The following is a 22,347-nucleotide window of genomic DNA, read 5'->3' on the forward strand; positions in this document are numbered from 1 at the left end:
ACAGTATTAAATTAACAACTGTCTTGTACAAAAGTTGATTGTTAAAATGAGAGGTTCAGTTGTGTGCCTACTTTAGCAACAGGATTTCTTTACATACATTACTTCAGTGTGCCATGTGTAATGGATTCCAGTTGCCAAATATGGCTAGTCAGTCTCTTGAACAAATGTAAGTTTGTGATAGAACTTACTCGTGTAATATGGAAAGTTAGTGTACGGACTGACTGTAGGGTATACCTTGTAAGCACTGTGGCATTATCAGTTTATGTGAGAAATGTTACTGTGCACCTGGCCCACTTACTGGAAACTGAATGTAAAATCCTAATTGAAGGTAAACTGCAAAAGCATGAGAGTTATGGCATATAGATGTAGATATTAGTATCAGCAGTCTGGGATCACTGAAGTTGAACAAAGCCCCATGGTTCAATGGAATCTATACAGGATTGTGTACAGAACTTTAACTTTAGCAAACCGTAGATACCTCAAACAAAAAAACTTTGCTCAGTAGTTGGGAGAAAGCATAGGCCATACCCCCCTGTGAGAAGAGGTATTGTGTGTTGTAGAATCTAAAAACTTAAATTTTCAGAAATGTAAAATTCTGTTCACAACAAAAATTTGGTATCACATGACTACAATATCAATGAAAGACACTTGGAATCAGTCCACTTGTTAAAATACCTTGGCGTAAAAATTTGTGACGATATGAAATTGAAGAACAACACAGGCGCAGTCATTGGCAAAGCAGGTGGCACACTGGTTCATTGATAGAATACTGAGGAAGTACTGTCATTCTGCTAAGGAGATTGACTGCAGAACTCCAGCTTAGCCCACTATAAAATATTGCATAAGTGTGTGGCATCCATGCAAAATTGAACTAATTGGATATTGAATTAATACTAAGGGCCACATGAATGGTTGCAGATTTGTTCGACTCATTTGAGAGCATAATGGAGATGCTGAAAAACCTGAAATAAAAGATGCTAACCATCTCATGAAATATTGCTTACAAAGTTCCAAGAGCTAGTATAAAGTGATGAATCTAAAAATTTACTACAGCCTCATATGTATTGCTCCTGTAGGAACCACATCGATTATATTAGACTACTTACAGGGTGCACAGTGGCATTTTAATACTTATTCTTTACACTTTATTTGAAAATGGGTCGGGAAGATACTGTAACGCATGGTCAATGGGAAGTACCCTCTGCCATGCACTTCACATTGGTTAGTAGAGTGTAGAAGTAGATGCAGAATAATAACTTTGGTGTGATACAAGAGCCAAGATTCTGTTTTTAAAAAAGTCAACAACAGAAATATTACATGAACAGTGATAAAGATTATTAAGGTCTGCAGATTTGCACCATGACCTAAAGCAAAATAATACGTAAACCAAGAAGGATATACAGAAATCTTTTGGCTGTAGAAAGTATGTTATGTAGCCTATATGTGTATCATCTTTTACAGATGTGTGTTTTGTCATAAGCATACTCTTAAGCCATTATTGTGTGATCTTCAGTAGTAATTCAAGTTTCCGGTCTGTTAGCCCTTATAACAACATATAACTAGAAAAAAGGATGCTTACTAAAATAAAGAGAGAAGCAACATCAGAGAATAATAAAAAGAGCTTGACCTTTGACCAAATTTGTAAAGAAATATTAAGAACAAGAATCTAACATTAATGTATTGGTAGGTGGCTTTACCACTGAAGAGTCCATAAATATATATTTGTAGAATCCATGAAAACAAATGCAATTCACGTAGTATGGAAATAAGACATATGGTTTTTAACACAGTTAAATATGTTGCTAAAAGTAATCTCCAGTTTCATTAACAACTGATGAGCACCTGTAACTGTCAGGTGAATGAGCTGATACTGTTAAAGATTTTACCTTTGTGGATGAACTGGAATGGGTCCTATCAGCTTTGTAAGAAAAATGGAGGAGCTACTTTGAGGAGGAGGATGAGGACGAGGACGAGGGGTAGCAGCAGCTCTGCATTCAAAAGATAATATTAATTGCCAATACAGCAGTGTTCTGACCACATGCATCTCTATTCCTATTGTAATGTGATATCTATGGGAAGAGAATAAAGCAAGAGTTGATAGGTATCAAGCAGTTCCTGGTGGTGTGATTATGAAGCTGATTACTTAAAATGAAAGAAAAATTTCACTCCAAATCAAAATGAAAATTTCAAGTTTTTTGTCTCCATTGGATTTGTCTGTTCCTGTTGCATGTGTTTGAATGTTTTCAGTGGTCCCAACATGGTTTCCTTTCAGGCAAGATTTGTTGCAAGTAGTGTGTCACTTGGGGTGACTAAACTGGTTGGGGAAGCATTTGAATACTCTCTTATTGCCAGAGTGTCCTTCATTGCTAACACAGTGTTGTTCTGTATATTGTCCTGATGAAAGAGTCTTTCTGGATTTGTGGGTGGATTTATACGAGCTGTTTACCCAACTGTTGAAGTACTTTGACATGAAACTCCACATTTACTCATAGGATGCAGGCTATTTATTTCGTCAGTGCAAACACCTTGAGGATCAGCACTTTACAGTAAAAAAAAAGTGCCAAGGAGTCTTCTTTATTAGAGTCTCAAATATTCTTTACACTCAGTTTAAGTGGAGCAAACCGTACAGGCTAGGGCACCTACATTTCATACGTATGATCCTTACCAAGACAGATGAAAATTGATTATGCAGATAGAATCGTGTAAAGGAATGCTAAATTAAATTAAAACACTAGTTTCTTGTGAAGAAATTGAAGAAAAACTAAGTATGATTACAAATTAGTTTTTGGTTTCAAGCACTGAAAATAAATTTGTGAACTTTCCACTGTCTCAAGGAACAGTTTACAGTGCTCATCAACATGATTATCATCAGCCTTGAGATAGAAATGGAAACTTCTGGCAGACTGTAAATAATTTCCACCTTATGTCAACTCAACGTTTAATACGACAAACATCTAGGTAATGGTTCCATCCTCATCAAACAAATCCTCTCATGCAAGTCTGGTATGATGGTCTTGATGAAACTATGCTAATGTGTGGTACATTACGAAGTCTGGAAAAAATGCCTGTAATTGAAAGGATGTAAATTTGATTTAGGATGTTAGAAAACCGTTGAGTTAGCTGGCTTCGTGCACAAGTGTTGCTTGCAACACCTGTATACAATCATAATTACGTTACATTAATTACCTCAAAGAAAACAGTCTATTGACACACAGTCAGCATGGGATTAGAAAACATCGTTCCTGTGAAACACAACTATCTCTTTATTCACATGAAGTGTTGAGTGCTATTGACAAAGGATTTGAGATTGATTCCGTATTTCTGGATTTCCGGAAGGCTTTTGACACTGTACTACACAAGCGGCTCGTAGTGAAATCGCGTGCTTATGGAATATCGTCTCAGTTATGTGAATGGATTTGTGATTTCCTGTCGGAGAGGTCACAGTTCGTAGTAATTGAAAAGTCATTGAGTAAAACAGAAGTGATTTCTGGCATTCCCCAAAGTAGTGTTATAGGCCCTTTGCTGTTCCTTATCTATATAAACGATTTTGGAGACAATCTGAGGAGCCGTCTTCGGTTGTCTTCAGATGATGCTGTTGTTTATCGACTAATAAAGTCATCAGAAGACCAAAACAAACTGCAAAACAACTTAGAAAAGACTTCTGAATGGTGCAAACAGTGACAGTTGACCCTAAATAACGAAAAGTGTGAGGTCATCCACATGAGTGCTAAAAGGAACTCATTAAACTTCAGTTACACGATAAATCAGTCTAATCTAAAAGCCATAAATTCAACTAAATACCTGGGTATTACAATTACGAACAACTTAAATTGGAAGGAACACATAGAAAATGTTGTGGGGAAGGCTAACCAAAGACTGCGTTTCATTGGCAGGACACTTAGAAAATGTAGCAGACCTAAGGAGACTGCCTCCCTCCTCTTTTAGAATACTGCTGCGTGGTGTGGGATCCTGACTAGGTAGGACTGACGGAGTACAATGAAAAAGTTCAAAGAAAGGCAGCACGTTTTGTGTTATCACGAAATATGGGAGAGAGTGTCACGGAAATGATACAGGATTTGGGACGGACATCATTAAAAGAAAGGCGTTTTTTCACTGCGACGGAATCTCCTCACAAAATTTCTCCTCCAAATGCGAAAATATTTTGTTGACACCGACCTACATAGGGAGGAACGATCACCAAGATAAAATAAGGGAAATCAGAGCTCGTATGGAAAGGTACAGGTGTTCATTCTTTCCGCGCACTATACGAGATTGGAATAATAGAAAATTGTGAAGGTAGTTCAATGAACCCTCTGTCAGGCACTTAAATGTGATTTGCAGAGTATCCATGTAAATGTAGATATGCCATTATCCCTACTTAATACTTTGTGTTTGAAATAGTGGATATATTCCATGTTGGGTAAAATATAGCCACATGGAATTGTACAACAGTTTGTAATCATCTGCATTTTGTTTTAGAAAGTAATGAAAATTCCAAGAAACACTTTTAAACTTGACCAGTGCCTCAAGTTACGCGCAGGGGATGGTTAAAGAAGAAGCGAATTTGCAAAAACAGGTGGAAGGGCAAGGAAGGTGCATAGAAAAAATAGTGTGGTCAAATAGGACAGAGTAGTGGTACAGAGAGAAAGACATCAAGGAGAGAGAGAGAGAGAAACGAGTGTGGTTCAGAGTTGGAGAGTGGATGCAAAACAAAATGCATACAAAAGTTAAAGCACTAGCAGAGGGTGGTGGGAGGAGTCATGCTATGAGGGATTGTTCATTTCAGATAAGAGGAAGTTAAAAGACCACCGTGATTTTTGTAGGGGATTAGTGAAGGTTGAACCATATTTATTATATTGCAAGAGGATTTTACATGGTGCACTTCATCTATATCTCCAGAGACTGACTTCTTTCTCACCTTTCTATTACACTTTTGGTTCCTCTATTTCTTCTAGACAAAAAATGTATTATGAGAAACTGATTACAATCAGACATTTTGTTACGTACAGCTCAAAAGAATGTATCTTGAGTGGAACAGTTATTATTAACCGTAATCACATTTGGGAAGACAGGAGTCCGAATCTCCATCTAGCTATCAACATTTAAGTTTTTTGTGGTTTTCCTAGCCAGAATGGTTCCTTTGAAAAGGATATCCTTCCCCACCCTTCCCCAATCAGAACTTGTGCTCCGTCTCTAATGACCTCATATTGGCAGTATTATAAATTCATCCCATCTGTTTTCTTGGGTTTATTTGGCTTATTACACTAACATGATATTTCTCATCAGTTGACACTGTCACATTTATTGACTACATAGGAAACCAAGTAGATTTTAGAGTCACATAAGGTGACTACAGTATCAGGCAATTAGTTGGACAGCAGATATACGAGCGTTGGAAGTTAAATAGTGGCAATTATTTATCCACAACCGATACAAAAAAGTTACATGTTTGCTCCTGTTACTGTCCTTCAAAGTAGTCGCCAGCATGGTGTAGAACCCATTCCCAGTGATGTGGAAAGCGTAGTATACCATAAGCAGAGCCTGTTCTGCTGATGGTGCGAATGGAGCTGTCTGCTGCCTCTCGAATCTCTGGAGCAGTTCTGAAGTGAATGCCACGAAGTGGTTCCTTGATCATCGGAATCAAATCAAAGTTACAAGGACTTAAGTCCGGGGAGTATAGTGGATGGTACAGTACTTCCCAGTCCCATCGACCAAACAGAGCATCCACAGCTTGCGCTGTATGAGTACGTGCATTGTTGTGCAAAATGTTGAGTGGGTTGCACAGAAAGTGTCGCCGCTTCTTTCGCAGAGCTGGTGGCAGGTGATGCTCCAAAAACGAACAGTAATACTGTGCTTTGACGGTCTGCCATGGAGGAATGTAATGCGTTAGGGAAACACCATCACAGTTGTACACGGGAATCCCCGTAATTTTAGACCGCTCCATTTCCACGATCAACAGAATAAGTTCTGCTAATGATATACTACGCCTTCCACATCACTGGTGAGCACTTTGAAGGACAGTAACAGGTGCAAACATGTAAATCTTTCGTATCGGTTGTGAACAAATAGTTGCCACTATTCAAGTTCCAACCCTCATATATATTGTTGAATAACTGTAAAATGCATGTACTAACAGCATTAACAGGACAACAGTTATTAGTCCCAGCCCAGCATTAACTTGCACTTGTTGCTTTTGAATTATTTCAGTGTCCTAATACAGTTGACGTTGGTATTTCTCTTTCATAGTGTGGATATACAGCCGCAGAATCAAAAATGTGTGGTGTCTGTTCTTTCGGACCTGTCTAAAAGAAGATGCACCACACGTATAATAGTAATTATGCCTCGATGGCATTTCATGTTGTTTTCAGTGTGAATGCACCTCTTGCGAGAATCGAGCTAAATGGTGCAAGCAGTGAGGATGGTGAACAGGGGGGATACTACATAAGTAGTGTGCAGGAAGTTGGGAATTTGAGTTGGGCTGCGACGAGTGTGCTCGGATACCCAAAGTGGTTAAGGTGACTGTTCACATGAAGCAGAAAATCTGGGTCCGAGTTCCAGTCTGGCCTAAATTTTCACTTTTAGCCATTGAATTATTTTAGTGCCCTCATGCGTCTGATTTTGGTATCTCTCTCACATCAAGAACAATAGTTTTACTTGTCTTTGTATGCCTGCACACACTGTTAGCAAGTTAAGCCTAACCTTATCACTGAAGGTTGCTTCATACTTCGTTTGAATTGCCTTCCAGAGTTCTAGGCAAGCTTGACACTAGTTGTGTGTAGATACTTGTTTTGTGTAAGTGAGCCTACATAATTTTGTATTCAGTACTATAAGAAATTTTCGAAACCTCTGCCATTGGATCCAGTGTTATTCTAAAGTCCTTCCTTTGAATAGTGACATATGTGTTTATCCAGACTTACTCAAGGGAAGAGCTCTGGGCTGCTCTATATTGAAGTTAAATCCAGATCCCCCATAGACTGTTTGAATCAATCAAATCTGAAGGACATTTTCAATTGTGCGTGTGCTGTGACATTTTGTAAACATCCCTTTATGTGGGCATCAAGCCCATATATTAGGTATATTACCATGTTGTTTAATGTTTCATCTCTTCATTATGGAGACCTTCTGAAATGTTGTAAAGACACTGTTGGCTGATTTTCAAAGTAAAAAAAAAGCCCAGCCCATGTGTTCTTTAAGCAAGGTGTTGTTTTTTTTAAGTAGTTCCTATATAATCTTGACCATACAGGGTGGTCGGAGTCGGAAATTCCCGTTACAGACTTCTAGGACCTGTAGAGGGGAGTGAGTCCATCATATTTTGAATAGGAACCCATGTCTGGAAACGTCATCCAACGAGACTACAGAGTGTCAAAGCTATAGGCACAGGCGTCTGTAAATGTATGTATACACGGGGTGATTCCGTGATGATTTTACAGACTTTCTAGGATGATGGAGAACGATACATGTATTCATTTGAAGTAAGGGTCTCTGTACCGGAAACAAAGAAGTTGAAGGTTATAAACGAAAACCATTCTGATGCCTCTGACAGTTCTTGTGTTGCAAAGAGTGTGGGACCGGGTTACTTTCAGTGGTGGTAGTGTGGACAAAAACGAGAAAATATGTCCAGTAAACGTGGGCTCGTAATTGCATACCTGAAGAGCTATGACCATTTGTTCATCTTCGTTAATGGAAAACACATCTCCTCTACTGAGCAGGTGTATATAGCTGTTAAGGTATGCACTTTAGAGCCCACGTTTATTTGACATTTTTTCTCGTTTTTGTCCAGACTACCACCACTGAAAGTTACCAACACTCTTTGCAACACAAGAACCGGTACATGTTTTCAACTGTCAGAGGGGTCAGAACGGTTTTCATTTATAACATTTGACTCATTCGTTTCCATTACAGGGATCCTTACTTCAAATAAATACATGTATCGTTCTCCATCATCCTAGGAAGTCTGTAACTTCATCACGGAATCACCCCATGTATACGTACATTTACAGACGCCCACGCCTATAACTTTGATGCTCTGTAGTTTCGTTGGATGATGTTTCCATGCATGGGTTCCTATTCAAAATACAATAGACTCACTCCCCTCTACAAGTCCTAGAAGTCTGTAACAGGAATTTCCGACCACCCTGAATGTGTACGTACTTCTGTATACTCCTGCTCCTGCAGTGCTAAGCAGTGGACACAGGTTCTTGTGGTATTCAACCAACTCACTTTTCTGTAGGCAATTTTTGCTTATTATTCTATATTCAAGTTATTTTCTAAGTTGTATGTACTATTAAATTTAGTTTTTACTACTGCCAGTGCAGTTTGACTTGGTCATCGGTCAAGTGTTCACTACCTGTGAACACTGCATTAGGGGGGAGATTGATTTTCAGCTGTACTGACTTGGCCTTTTATTTAATGTTATTACTTGCACAATTTGCATTTTTTTTTCTCCCTAACAAATGTTTTATTTTTCAGGTTGTTCACGATTGCCGAAACGACAGTGTCAATCTTTTCAACCAGTTTAGTATCACTTTGAAAAATGTTTTTGACACACAGGTAACTACCAAACCATTATTTATTTATTTTTTTAAGTTTGATGTCTGTGAAAAAGAAGTGACTCTGCAATAATAAAGCAGATGAAGTTGTTACCAGGTTATTTTCATTCATAGCCGAGGGAGTCACACTGTAGCATTAATGCTTAATGTTGTTTCCTTTGGGTGAAGTAACATGGAGATAAAATGGACAAGAAAGTCACATGCATAATCCACAACTGAGAAAATGTTCAATTGACGGTGTGGATTTTGCGAGGTGTGCAGTAGACTGCATTATGCTGGTATTGGACAGTACTGAAGTATAGTTGACCAGACGGAAGATTTTTACCCAGCTGTTGTTTTTCTTTCATTCATTCACCATCTAAATTTATGTTCTCATTTGAGTTATGAATTAATAGTTGCTCATTCTTTCTGGCAGCCTTATAATTTCTCGTTTCAAGAAAGAAAATTTCTGCAGTTCTGGAAAAATTAGCAGTTCCTCGAGACAATTACATTTACATGTATAGCCTATCTCCATTCTGTTCTTCATTGTAGGGGAATGTTGGTATATTTTCTTAAATAGGGGAGGGGGAGATATATATATATATATATATTTATTGGGCGGGAGAGGGGGGAGCGCCCCCCCTGCCCCTCTTGCGCGCGCACACACACACACACACACACACACACACACACACACACACACACACACACACACACACACACACCATTACTGCCATTACTGTTGATTTAAGAAGTTTCTGAAGAGGATTGTCCCTTCCACACTATTAACTTCTTCAGGACTCCAGACCTTATTTTCCACATTGCAACTCGCAAGGGAGTGGTCCAGTCTGCGTGTTGGAACCTACCCTGAATTTTTTGAAACACGAAGAATACACCAAAAGAAATGCACAGTAAAAACTTTAATTTCTAAGGTGCACAGCTAGTACTTAGAAAAAAATTTAAAGGTACGTAGTTTTGCCACATGAAGAAGTCTGTGTCAAATCATTATTATTTTTGAGTAACTTCCAATTCATATTACAGCTAAATTGTTGCAGATATCATTGTTATGCAAGTGACTGGCAGAAGAAACAAAATCAAGGCAGTGTCTTCTGTTGAATTACAGATGATGTCCATCTTTTGGGACTTTGATTTGTTGACATGAAATATTTATATAGAAATTCTTGTAGCACAGTTCATATGATAATTTTTGAATAATGTATATTTTACTAAGAATTAAACAGTTCTTTGTTTATTCTGTGTAGTTGTCACAAAAATGCGAAGTGTGTATTGCTTAACAAAAACAAATATTTTCCTAGACAAGGCATGCACTATAAAAGAAAAATTAATGCATTTAGGCATTTCAATGCAATTACTAGTTTCATTTAGACAGAATCGGTGTGAAGTAAGAAATGGTCAAGGTCGTTGTTCTGCGTATTTTGTTGTGTACCAGGCATACGTGATCAAATTCGTAACACGTGATGATGCAGACTGACAGTACACAAATGACTGAAGTTTAACAATACTGTTGATAAACCTGAAATGACAAAGAGCTATCAAAAATTATATTATTCATCCATTTTCTGCAAAATGGTTTACATTGTTGAGAAATTCCCTTATTGAGGGGCTGAATATCACTGTTTGTTGTGGGTGGAATCCTAATGATATAAATAGTCTTTGCATTCTCCTACAAAAAGATGTGTCACTATGTCCAGATCAAGAGTCCAACGAGAGCAATGGATTATTCTCTGAAACTGTTAAGATGATGTTTCGGGTGTTGTATTGAAAATCATTCTCTCTCATTTTACCAAATTTTGCTATTTCCAAATCAGGATATTTGCCATGAGGTTACTGAAGACAGGTATAAAACTGCAGAAACAGTAATCCACTGATACTTATCACTGGCAATGTTGTATACAAATGTGTCATAGCATTCATCGACTGAATAAGCAGCTGCATTCTTTTTACTCAAAATGGTGAAGTGCAGTTTGCCCACAATTCTTGCATGAAACCTGACTGACTGGCTTTGGAAACAGCATATCAAGGGATAACAAGAAGTGATGAATTTGTGTATAGTATTAACTATTAATGACATCTCTACATGTTTAGTTGAAGTAAACATAATTTTGTGACTTTGTTTCCTGTATAATTTTCTGAGTCCATTTAACCAGGCCAAAGAAGCCTGGAAATCACTAATGTTCATTTTGCTTGCAGTTCAGAGGGCCTGGTCTTGTGGATTTCCCCTCAGTAACTGTCCATTGACTTCCACATGCAGTTCCGTGGATTTCCCCTCAGTAACTGTCCATTGACTTCCACATGCAGTTCCAAATCTTTCAGATAGCTTTTCTTTCACACTTCTGCTAGTTTCATTTTGGTAGATATTTGTACTGCATGACTATCTTTCTTCCATTTACACATGTCACTTTCAGATCGTATGAAATGGAACCAGCTTTGCAGGCAGCTTAACTTTAAGCGTTTTCTCCCTCCTTCGTTTAACAAAAAATGTTACATCATTTTGTCACTGAAAGCTATTCTCTCCATGTTCTTTTTGTGCTTGGAAGGAACTATGTGTTTTTGGACTTTAATTATTCAACAATCATCATTTCAAACACAGTTCACCAAATTGTCACAGTTGCTTGCTCGTTGTTCTAATGTCACCACACTTTCTGACAAAATGTCAGCATCATTCAAATGAATGTTCAAGAAATTAACTAACAAATAACACATATGTAGTTTTCAGGAAAAGAAAGTGATTTTGATTGCATACCACATTGTTCTTGTTTTATCTTTGCAAGGTGGAAAACAGTAAGTGGCTGCTAAATTATTGTGAAACTCTGGAACGTGCACAAAGAGAGATGCTATCAAAAGCATATACAAAGAAAATTAAACAATGGAAAATCCAGGATGGAATGTAACAATATTACAATATTATGGGAAGGAAAGTTGCTACTCACCATATAGCGGAGATGCTGAGTCACAGATAGGCACATCAAAAAAGACTCTCACAATGTAAAGCTTTCAGCCATTGAGGCCTTCGACAACACCACACACACACACACACACACACACACACACACACCACACACAACTTCAACCTCAGGCAACTGAAATCGCACTGCCAATGTGGTTTCAGTTGCCTGAGACGGCAGTTGTTGTTGTTGATGATGGTGTGTGTGTGTGTGTGTGTGTGTGTGTGTGTGTGTGTTGTTGACAAATGCCTTAATGGCCGAAAGCTATAATTGTGAGAATCATCTTATTGTGCCTGTCTGCAACTCAGCATCTCCGCTATATCGTGAGTAGCAACATTCCTTCTCATAATATTGTTACAAAGAAAATTAAACAGTTTTATCTCCGTTGTTAATACCTAGTGATACCGTGAAGGCAACAGCTATTAATTATCATGGATATTAAATGAACCACAAATTCAAGTGAATAGTATATATGAACAACTGCATCAGTGAATCTATCAATGGAAACCGAAGTTTTCTGCATCTATTACGATTACATTATGCCATTTTATCTGTTCACCAATGTACCATCAATCAAGAATATTTGCCTGCGCCTCCTATGATGTGCATATGCTGCTTGCTACAGCAATTCCAGGGGTTTACATTTCTCAAGCCCCCTATATAAAAAACCTGTAGTTTCAGTGTGTCTTAGTAGCTAAAATTTTGTAAATGCATTTCTTTCGGTGTGTTCTTAATGTTTAAAATAATCTCAGGGCAGGTTTTGACATGTCAGGTTGGACCATTCCCATGTCAATGGAAATAAAATGAGTTCAGTTGCATACAGCCTGCCAGAAACTACAATTTAAGATGGTTGGAAATGCATAAGGGTTACAGTAAAAGATACCTGAACCAAAATTTTAATTTTAGGAACATAAGGAGAATATAGGTTTTGATGAGGAATGTGCTGAAAGTGTTGCACGTAGAAAGAAGAGAAGAATGAAATTCCCACAAACCCAAATGAAAGCAAATTACTTTTAACTAAAAAACAAAAATGTTGTTGCACTATAGTGGTGGTGGTGCTTAGTGTTTAACGTCCCGTCGACAACGAGGTTATTAGAGACGGAGCGCAAGCTCGGGTTAGGGAAGCATTGGGAAGGAAAGTGGCCGTGCCCTTTCAAAGGAACCATCCCGGCATTTGCCTGAAATGATTTAGGGAAATCACGGAAAACCTAAATCAGGATGGCCGGAGACGGGATTGAACCGTCGTCCTCCCAAATGCGAGTCCAGTGTGCTAATCACTGCGCCACCTCGCTCGGTGTGTTGCACTATAGTAAGAAACAGAGAGACAGATTAGAGTTCCAGACTTGTGAGTTGTCCGTTTAGGAACCGGCTTAGAAGAAGTGAAAGAAAATATGCAGGCGCTAAAATGGTATAAAGCAGTTGGCAGCAACTTAATCCTGGTATATAAAAAAAGGATATCCATTTATCCATGCCAACTTCAGGTCCGGTAGTCAAAATTTTAGTATTACCTTGATAAAATAAAGATATTCTCCCTGTCCCATTTGCAGGTATGTGTCTGCAGTCAAAAGCACACATTAAATCTCCACACACAGTAACACGGACACCAACAGATTAGCCAAACAAAATGGCACAGGTGTGGGCTGTTCTAGTGGTATGACATGGTACTGTGGTAAGAGAGTGGTTGGTTGGTTTAAAAGAGAGGGAAGGAACCAAACTACGGGATCATCGGTCCCTTGTTCCAAAGGAAACAATGCCACAAGGGTGAGAATAAGACAATGAGACTTACAACACAAAACAGAATGAAACGGATAACTACAACAACGACTGAAGGGCAACAGACACTTAAATGGACAAAAGGGGACAAGAAAACCACAAAGACACAAGAAACAGGTAGAAGAGATTACAACAAGAAAGCATGTTACCATGGCTGGCTGACCATGAGGATAAAAAGGGAAAAGCCAGCCACTCTGCAACACATTAAAACCTCCACCCTATAAGCACTGAGGTGGAGGACACACAGGGACAAAGGACATGTGCTAAAACTTAGTGCAAATGATAAAACTCACTCTCACAAATAAAGTGTAAAACTAAAGCTGCTGTTGAGGCATTGTCGCCCAACACCAAAGGTAGGGTGCTGGGAAAGTTAAATGACCGCCGCAGAGTGGCTAAAAGTGGGCAGTCCAGCATGAGATGAACTACTGTCATTTGTGAGCCACAGCGACACCAAGGTGGGTCCTCGCAACATAGGATGTAACCTTGCATGAACCATGTATGGCCAATGTGGAGCCGACAGAGCACCACAAAGTCTCGGCGAGAGGTGTGCACAGAGGTCTTCCACACATTCGTAGTTTCCTTAATGGCACACAGCTTCTTGTGCATACTGAAGTTATGCCATTCCATCTCCCAAAGCCACAAAATCTTGCGGCATAATACTGAATGCAGGTCAGTTTCAGAGAAGCCGATCTCCACAAGCGGTTTCCACGTAGCCTGTTTGGCCAGCCTGTCGGCAAGTTCATTGTCTGGGACTCCGACATGACCTGGGGTCCAGACAAAAACTACTTAATGATTGGACCGTTCCAGGGCACAGATGGACTCCTAGATGGTCACTACCAACACCTGATATCACTGAAGTGATATCAGGTGTTCCCCAGGGAAGCGTCCTGGGACCTCTACTGTTCCTGATCTATATAAATGACCTGGGTCACAATCTGAGCAGTTCTCTTAGACTGTTCGCAGATGATGCTGTAATTTACCGTCTAGTAAGGTCATCCGAAGACCAGTATCAGTTGCAAAGCGATTTAGAAAAGATTGCTGTATGGTGTGTCAGGTGGCAGTTGACGCTAAATAACGAAAAGTGTGAGATGATCCACATGAGTTCCAAAAGAAATCCGTTGGAATTCGATTACCCGATAAATAGTACAATTCTCAAGGCTGTCAATTCAACTAAGTACCTGGGTGTTAAAATTACGAACAACTTCAGTTGGAAGGACCACATAGATAATATTGTCGGGAAGGCGAGCCAAAGGTTGCGTTTCATTGGCAGGACACTTAGAAGATGCAACAAGTCCACTAAAGAGACAGCTTACACTACACTCGTTCGTCCTCTGTTAGAATATTGCTGCGCGGTGTGGGATCCTTACCAGGTGGGATTGACGGAGGACATCGAGAGGGTGCAAAGAAGGGCAGCTCGTTTTGTATTATCGCGTTATAGGGGAGAGAGTGTGGCAGATATGATACACGAGTTGGGATGGAAGTCATTACAGCATAGACGTTTGTCGTCGCGGCGAGAGCTTTTTACGAAATTTCAGTCACCGACTTTCTCTTCCGAATGCGAAAATATTTTGTTGAGCCCAACCTACATAGGTAGGAATGATCATCAAAATAAAATAAGAGAAATCAGAGCTCGAACAGAAAGGTTTAGGTGTTCGTTTTTCCCGCTCGCTGTTCGGGAGTGGAATAGTAGAGAGATAGTATGATTGTGGTTCGATGAACCCTCTGCCAAGCACTTAAATGTGAATTGCAGAGTAGTCATGTAGATGTAGACTACCAAAGGATGACGAGGGTAACACTGATCGATACCCTGTAGGCTGCTCAAGGAGTCAGTACACAAGATAAATGATTCGCCTGGGCATGAGCGGATGTGCTCAAGAATACAAGATATGGCCGCCACCGATGCAGTGAAAACACTGCAGCCATCTGGTAAGGAGTGCTGTTCTATATGTCCTCCATGAACATAGGCAAAGCCAATGTGACCACCAGTCATCGAGCCATCGGTGTAAACCACTTCATGGCCCCGGTACATGTCGAGAGCCGAAAGGAAGTGACAGCAGAGAGTCGCAGGGTTAACTGAGTCTGTAGGGCGGTGTGAAAGGTCTAAGGCCTAGGTGTACACCATGGACGTGTTCGTGAATGAACTTAAAGTATAGGTGGTAGAGGCAAGGACTCCAGTTCAGAGAGGGGATCACACACGAACTGCAATTGTAAGTCCTGACCTGGGCCACCGATGAGGGAGATGAACCGCCGTGGGCGAGAAAAGGAGATGGTAATTCAGATGCGCAGGAGAACTACAAATGTGTGCAACGTAACTGGAGAGCAAATGTGCACGCCTAACCTGCAATGGAAGGACTCCGGCCTCCACCAGGGCGCTGGTCATCGGACTCGTCCTAAAAGCTCCTGTCGCTAGGCGAGTGCCACAGTGGTGCACTGGGTTAAGTAAACACAACACTGAGGGTACCGCCAAACCATAAACCACACTCCCGTAGTCAAGGTTGGATTCAACAAAGGCTCTGTAGAGCTGCAGCAGCGTAGAGCGATCTGCACCCCAGTTGGTGTTGCTCAGGCAGCAGAGGGCATTGAGGTGCTGCCAGCACTTCTGCTTAAGCTGACGGAGGTGAGGAAGCCAAGTCAATCAGGCATGGAAAACCAGTCCAAAGACTCGATATGTCTCCACTATGGTGAGTGGATCGTCATTAAGGTAAAGTTCTGGGTCCGGATGGACAGTATGACGCCGACAGAAGAGCATAAGACACAACTTAGCGGCCAAAAACTGGAAACCATGGGCTAGAGCCCATGAGTGTGCCTTGTGGATGGCTCCCTGTAGGTGCCGCTCAGCAACACCAGTACTGATGGAGCAGTACTAAATGCAGAAGTCATCTGCATACAGAGAAGGTGAAACATACAGCCATACAGCTGCTGCTAGACCATTAAGGACCACTTCAAATAGAGATACACTCAATACGGAGCTGTGCTGGACCCCATTCTTCTGGATATGGGTGGAACTATGGGAGGCACCAACTTGGACACAGAAAGTACAAAGCGACGGCAAATTGTGGATAAAAATCAGGAGCAGGCCTCGGAGACTCCACTAGTATAACGTGGCAAGGATATGTCGCCAGGTCATGACATACGCTTTTCATAAATCAAAAAAGATGACAACCAGGTGTTGGCATCTGGGAAAGGCTGTTCAGATGGCAGACATAAAATTATCAGTGGTAGAGCAACCCTGGTGGCAGCCGCCCTGACATGGAGCCAGTAGGCCACATGACTCCAGGACCCAGCGACCCTGGTGGCAGCCGCCATGACATGGAGCCAGTAGGCCACATGACTCCAGGACCCAACCCAACTGCTGTCACACCATACATTCCAGCAGCTGACAAAGAACGTTGGTGAGGCTGATGGGCCAATAGCTATCCACATCAAGCAGGTTTTTACTGATTTTAAGCACAGGAATGGTGGTGCTCTCCCACCATTGTGATGGAAAGACACCATTGCATCAGATCCAGTTGAAGATGAGATGATGTCACTTGTAGTCAAATGAGAGGTGTTTAATCATCTGACTGTGGATCCGATCTGGCCCAGGAGCTGTGTCAGGTCAATGTGCAAGGGCACTGAGGAGCTCCCTTTCTGTAAATGGGGCATTATAGGGTCCACTGTGGCATGTAGTGAATGAGAGGACTTTCCTTTCCATCTGCTGTTTGAGGGTGTGAAAGGCTGGGGTGTAGTAGTCTGACACAGAGACTTGAGCATAATGCTCAGCAATTGTGTTTGCATCGGTAGATAACACACCATTTATGTTAATGCCAGGGACACCTGTTGGGGTCTGGTACCCAAAAAGAGGTCTTATCTTTGTTCATACTTTGGAAGGTGATATATGGCACCGAATGGTCGAGACGTATCTCTCCCAACACTCCAGCTTCCGTATTTTGATAAACTGGCGAAAGCGGGCATGGAGCCGCTTAAAGGCTATGAGGTGCTCCAGGGAAGGGTGCCATTTATGCCGCTGTAGAGCTCGTCAACGCTCCTTATTTGTCTCAGCGACTTCCGGTGACCACCAAGGGACCGCCTTTTGCTGGGGCACCCTAAAGAGCGAGGGATTGCGTTTTCTGACACAGTAATGATTGTTGTAATCACCTGCTCAACAATCACATCGATGTTACCATGTGGGCAAGAGTCAACTGTGACCGAAGAGGTGAAAGTTTTCCACTCTGCATTGTTTAAAGCCCATGTGGACAGGTGTCCGTGGGCCTGACACCAGGGCAGTGACAGGAAGATGGGGAAGTGGTCACTACCATACAGGTCTTCATGTGCTCTCCACTCTCCAGTGGATAAATGGGAGAAGTTCTGGGCTGCAGATGGATCAATCAATGGCCAAGTAACTACCACGAGCCACACTGAAATGTATGGTGGCCCCAGATTTAAGAGACAGAGGTCGAACTGAGATAATAAAGTTTCACATCTTTGCCTCGGCCAGTAAGCATGGTACCACCCCACAAGGGGTTATGGGCATTAAAATCTCTCAAAAGTAGGAAAGGTTTAGGGAGTTGATCAATCAGTGCAGCTAATACATTCAGGGGTACTGCACCATCTGGAGGAAGATATACATTGCAGAAAGTTATTTCCTGTGTCGCCCTTATTCTGACAGCCACAGATTCTCAAGAGGGGTTTGAAGGGGCACAGTTTCACTACAGACTGAGTTTAAAACATAAACGCAAACTCCACCTGACACACTTTTATAGTCGCTATGGTTCCTGTAATATCCCTTATAGCCACAAAGGGCAGGGGTCCGCATTGCTGGGAACCAAGTTTCCTGGAGGGCAATGCAGAAAGCAAGTGTAAAGCTTAACAGTTCTTGTAGCTCAGCCAGGCGGTGAAAAAAACCGCCGCCTTCCACTGGAGGATGACGTCATCGTGAGACTGGGAAGGCATGCAACATTCAAGCAGGCAGTTTACGCCTCAGGATCATCTGCAGCCACTGACTTTTTGTGTGAGCAGTCTATATCCATTGTGTCTGAGGGTCCAGTGAGATCCAGGTCCTCAGCAGATGCCGGAATCTCCATCCCATCCTGAGATGCAGAGTTTGTAGGTAGCAGTGGTGCGAGTGCCACTGCAATTTCCTTGGTCTTAGGGGTTTCTTTTTGGACTTTTCTCACTGTTCCTTGGGTTTCTCTGGTTGAGAGAGCGTCACTGGTTCAGTCTCCAGGACTGAGGATGATCATGAAGCCTTACGACCAGCTGTTTTTGGGCACTTCAGCCAGTAGCTTCCACTTCTCTGGCTGAGAAGTGGGGACTGGTGTGCATGATGGTGTGCGGGGGGGGGGGGGGGGGGGGGGGGGCAGTGCTCCTGAGGTAGGTGGTGCGGGGTGTAGGCACTCAAATTTTCTCTTAGCCTCAGTGTGGGTCAGTCGGTCCAGAATCTTGTATTCCATGACTTTCCCCACTTTCTGTAAAATCCTGCAGTCTGGCGAGCAAAGTACATGATGCTCTCCGCAGTTGATACAGATGGGAGGCGGGGCACATGGATTATTGGTATGTGATTCTGGAAGTACAGCGGGAAGACATATGGTCAATCTTCCAGCACGTAAAACACCGCATCAGGGTAGGGATATATGGTTTGATATCACAGCGGTAGACCGTCACCTTGACCTTCTAAGGCAAGGTGTCACTCTTGAAGGCAAAGATGAAGGTACTGGTGGCAACCTGATTATCCCTCGAACCCCGATGGATGCGCTGCACAAAATGAACACCTCGCCCTCTAAATTGGCATGCAGCTTCTCATGAGAATGCAAAAAAGGTCCCTGTGGAAGATAATATCCTGGACTATATGTAAGCTCATTTCTGGCATGATGGTAACAGAAACATCCCCCAACTTCTTACAAGCGAGTAAAGCCTGTGACTGGGCAGAGGATGCTGTTTTTATCAAGACTGACCCAGATCGCATTTTGGACAAGCCCTCCACCTCCTCAAACTTGTCCCCTAAATGCTCTACAAAAAAAACTGTGGCTTCATCGAAACAAAGGAGTCCCCATCAGTTCTCATACATACGAAGCACCATGGTGAATAAGGTTCACAACGACCCGTAGTCTGATGTTCCTCCAATGGTGTGTCCAGGGAGGGGAATGATTTAGGGTCGTACTTTCTTGCATCGTACTGAGACTTGGAACGCTTAGAGACTGCTGTTGTTTGATCACAAGCAAGTGACGACATGGTACGCTTCTTTTCGCGTCATCTGCCCTGATGCCACCCACTCTGACCAGGGGCCCTCCCCATGGACACCACACAGCCACAGCAGAGGCCACCTGGCAGGATGGCCATTGCTGGGAGTCTCGATGCTCCAGGATGACAGGCATCTACTCCTTGGCATACATGGGGAGTTAACGGCGCAGGCATCAGCAGAGCGATCCCAGTGTTGTCAGGGAGGTTACAACCAACAGGGTACATGGCGGCCCCACCACAATGGACTGGCTACCGTGCTGGATATGAGGTTCAAAGAAATTCATGGTCATCGTCGGCGCTAGAAGCGACACTGCATAGTGCTTGGTGGAAAAAGCACCCAGGAAGACGTCCTTGCCCAAGAGATGGAGAATTAGATGCACTGCAGTGCGACGACGAGAAAGTGGGCCAAAGATCTCGATGCACGATGGACACAATGCACCATGTAAGGCGTCCTTCCCCAATTGGCTCACTCTTGGGAAAAATTTGAAAAAATGGATGTCAAACTCTACAGGAGACCATCACATAAAGGCCGAAATGTGAGAGGCTCCTTTTAGTCGTATCTTACGACAGGCAGGTATACCTCGGGCCTATTCTAATCCCTGGACCGACAGGAGGGCTGTGGTAAGAGGATTTCAATATGTTACAAGAATGCTGAGAACAATTTTAATGTTTTTAAGGTGACAATTGAGACTTTATGACTACCCCCTCATAATGTTGTATCATTACTCAGTTTTGCATACAGAATATTTAAAAATATAGTTTTGTCAAGACTTAAACCACATTTGGAAGAAAGTCTTCATTCAAAAGTTGGCGTTGGAAGAAATAGATGAATGGTAAATAACATTGTCGTTTTACTGCTCCTTGTTAAAAAAAAAAATATATATATATTGATATGCTCACGGCGTGCATTCACTCTTCATAGACTTCAATATAGCACTTTATAGTATTAACAGAAACTACCTTTTGATGTCAATGAAAGTACTTTGCTTTCCAAGAAAATTTACCTATCTTGTAAAAATATGCTCTCGAAACTGCAGTTTTACAATTAATGTCCAAAACAGTCTTTCATTAATGGTCTTTATTGTTTTTGGAGTCAAACTAGTGGATGCTATGTCACTTTCACTTTTCAACCTTGTTATGAGGTGGGACACAGGAAAATAAATTCATCAGCACTTGCAAGTAAAGCAGAACAGAAGTTTATCATATTGGCATATGGAGTTGATGTGGTAATCTTAGGTGGAAATGTGTAAGAAAGTAATTTAATCACTACAATATTATTAAGTAACATAGAACAAAATTCGAAATTAACACTTGGGGGGGTGGGGGGTCATCTCATGGTGAACTAATGCTGTGTGCACCCAAAAAATTACAAAACTTTGTTCACTTACCTCAGATACATGTTAACTGCAGAGAAAAATGTTGAAATAGTAAACAGTAGAATACAAAAGGTAAACTGATGTTATCTCAAGAAATTTAAAGTTACACATATACGTATAAAACTGTTATCATACTTGTTCAAGCAAGTGTTTGTAAGGCATGAACTTAAAATCAAGAGAGATGATGTTTGGAGAAATCCAAGATAGAGCCACAGGAGACTGTAGCAGACTAACAAACACACAAATCTATTCTTTAAATGGATCTCATATCCCAAATTAAAGCTAGTAGATGCAGTTGAATTGGAAACGCACAGAAATCTGCAAGAAAGGAAATATCCATTAGGTGTGTACAAGATATCTTCTAGGACAAACACTAAGACTGTTTCTTTGACAACATCAAAGAAGATAAGAAAATCCAATGTGTGAGGACTACAAAATTAAATGCCATGACGAAACTACTGGGTAAAGCACTGTGAAATCCAAGAGTCAAGAGTTTTCATTGTGTTTGAACTTATTATTATTATTATTATTATTATTATTATTATTATTATTATTATTAGTAGTAGTAGTAGTAGTAGTAGTACTGATGATGATGATAATTCTACATAAACAAATGTTTAATTTATAATTCAGTGCTAGGCAAACTATAAATATTAGAAGAGTCATGAGGAAAATTTTAAATTCACTGAGAAGCAAAAAAGCCTGGAAATTAAGAAGGGATGATAAACAGTGTCAAACTATAGAAAAAACAACAGTAACAATGAGAAAAGGAGGACCAATTTTTTTCAACCTTCATACAGGATAAATGATAATAGCTTGACAAAACAGATACTCAAGTGTAACTCAGAAAATAAGTGTGCAAATAGCTGGTTCTCATGTTCTGCCTCAGTTACTCGATGCACAGACACTGAAAAATGATGTCGCATTCGATCATGCGATTACACTAGACATAGGCAGAGGGTAGGACGGGGTACACAGTCCCAACATTGGCTGGATGAAGGGCACTGGACAGCAAGGAAGGAAGGAAGGAAGGAAGGAATATCAGTTAATTTTTATCCAGTTTTTAGCTTATTTGGCCATTGTCATGTAACCAAATGGTTATCCACTAAACTGGAAACCTAGTAGCAATAACCATGTGGTGGAAAGAAACAAATATTTACTTTTCAGTTTAAAAATACTCAATTTCGTTGCAATCCTGATGCTTTATTTATCACTTATGTAGAATTGTGATATGGTGAAACAGCAGATGCAGATAGAATTGAGCAAGTTGTAGCTATAAAGTGAATGGTGATGTGCGTGTACATTGATCTGTGACTTATTGGATGTGTGTGTTGGCAGCCAACTTGTATCTGGAACTATTCATTATGATCTGATTTCATAAACTTTTCTTGGAAACCAGTAATTCTTTACTACATTATTCCAAGTTTTGTTTTTCAAATTATTTGTGATACTCTATAATGTTCTACGAAATTTGCTGCCGCAATC

The 22,347-nt window shown here is 41.0% G+C and overlaps 1 protein-coding gene across 3 annotated transcripts in view; it reads left to right on the forward strand.

Annotated features, from left to right (window-relative positions):
• Positions 1-22,347, forward strand: part of LOC126299508 (egalitarian protein homolog) — a 92,152-nt gene that overhangs the window by 15,040 nt on the left and 54,765 nt on the right. For all 3 annotated transcript variants that reach the window (XM_049991469.1, XM_049991470.1, XM_049991471.1), the window contains exon 2: positions 8,470-8,550. In XM_049991469.1, the coding sequence (XP_049847426.1) occupies positions 8,470-8,550 (81 nt within the window). The remainder of the gene's footprint in view (positions 1-8,469; positions 8,551-22,347) is intronic.

The sequence above is a fragment of the Schistocerca gregaria genome, chromosome X, assembly GCF_023897955.1.
Source record: "Schistocerca gregaria isolate iqSchGreg1 chromosome X, iqSchGreg1.2, whole genome shotgun sequence".
In the NCBI taxonomy this organism is placed as follows: domain Eukaryota; kingdom Metazoa; phylum Arthropoda; class Insecta; order Orthoptera; family Acrididae; genus Schistocerca; species Schistocerca gregaria.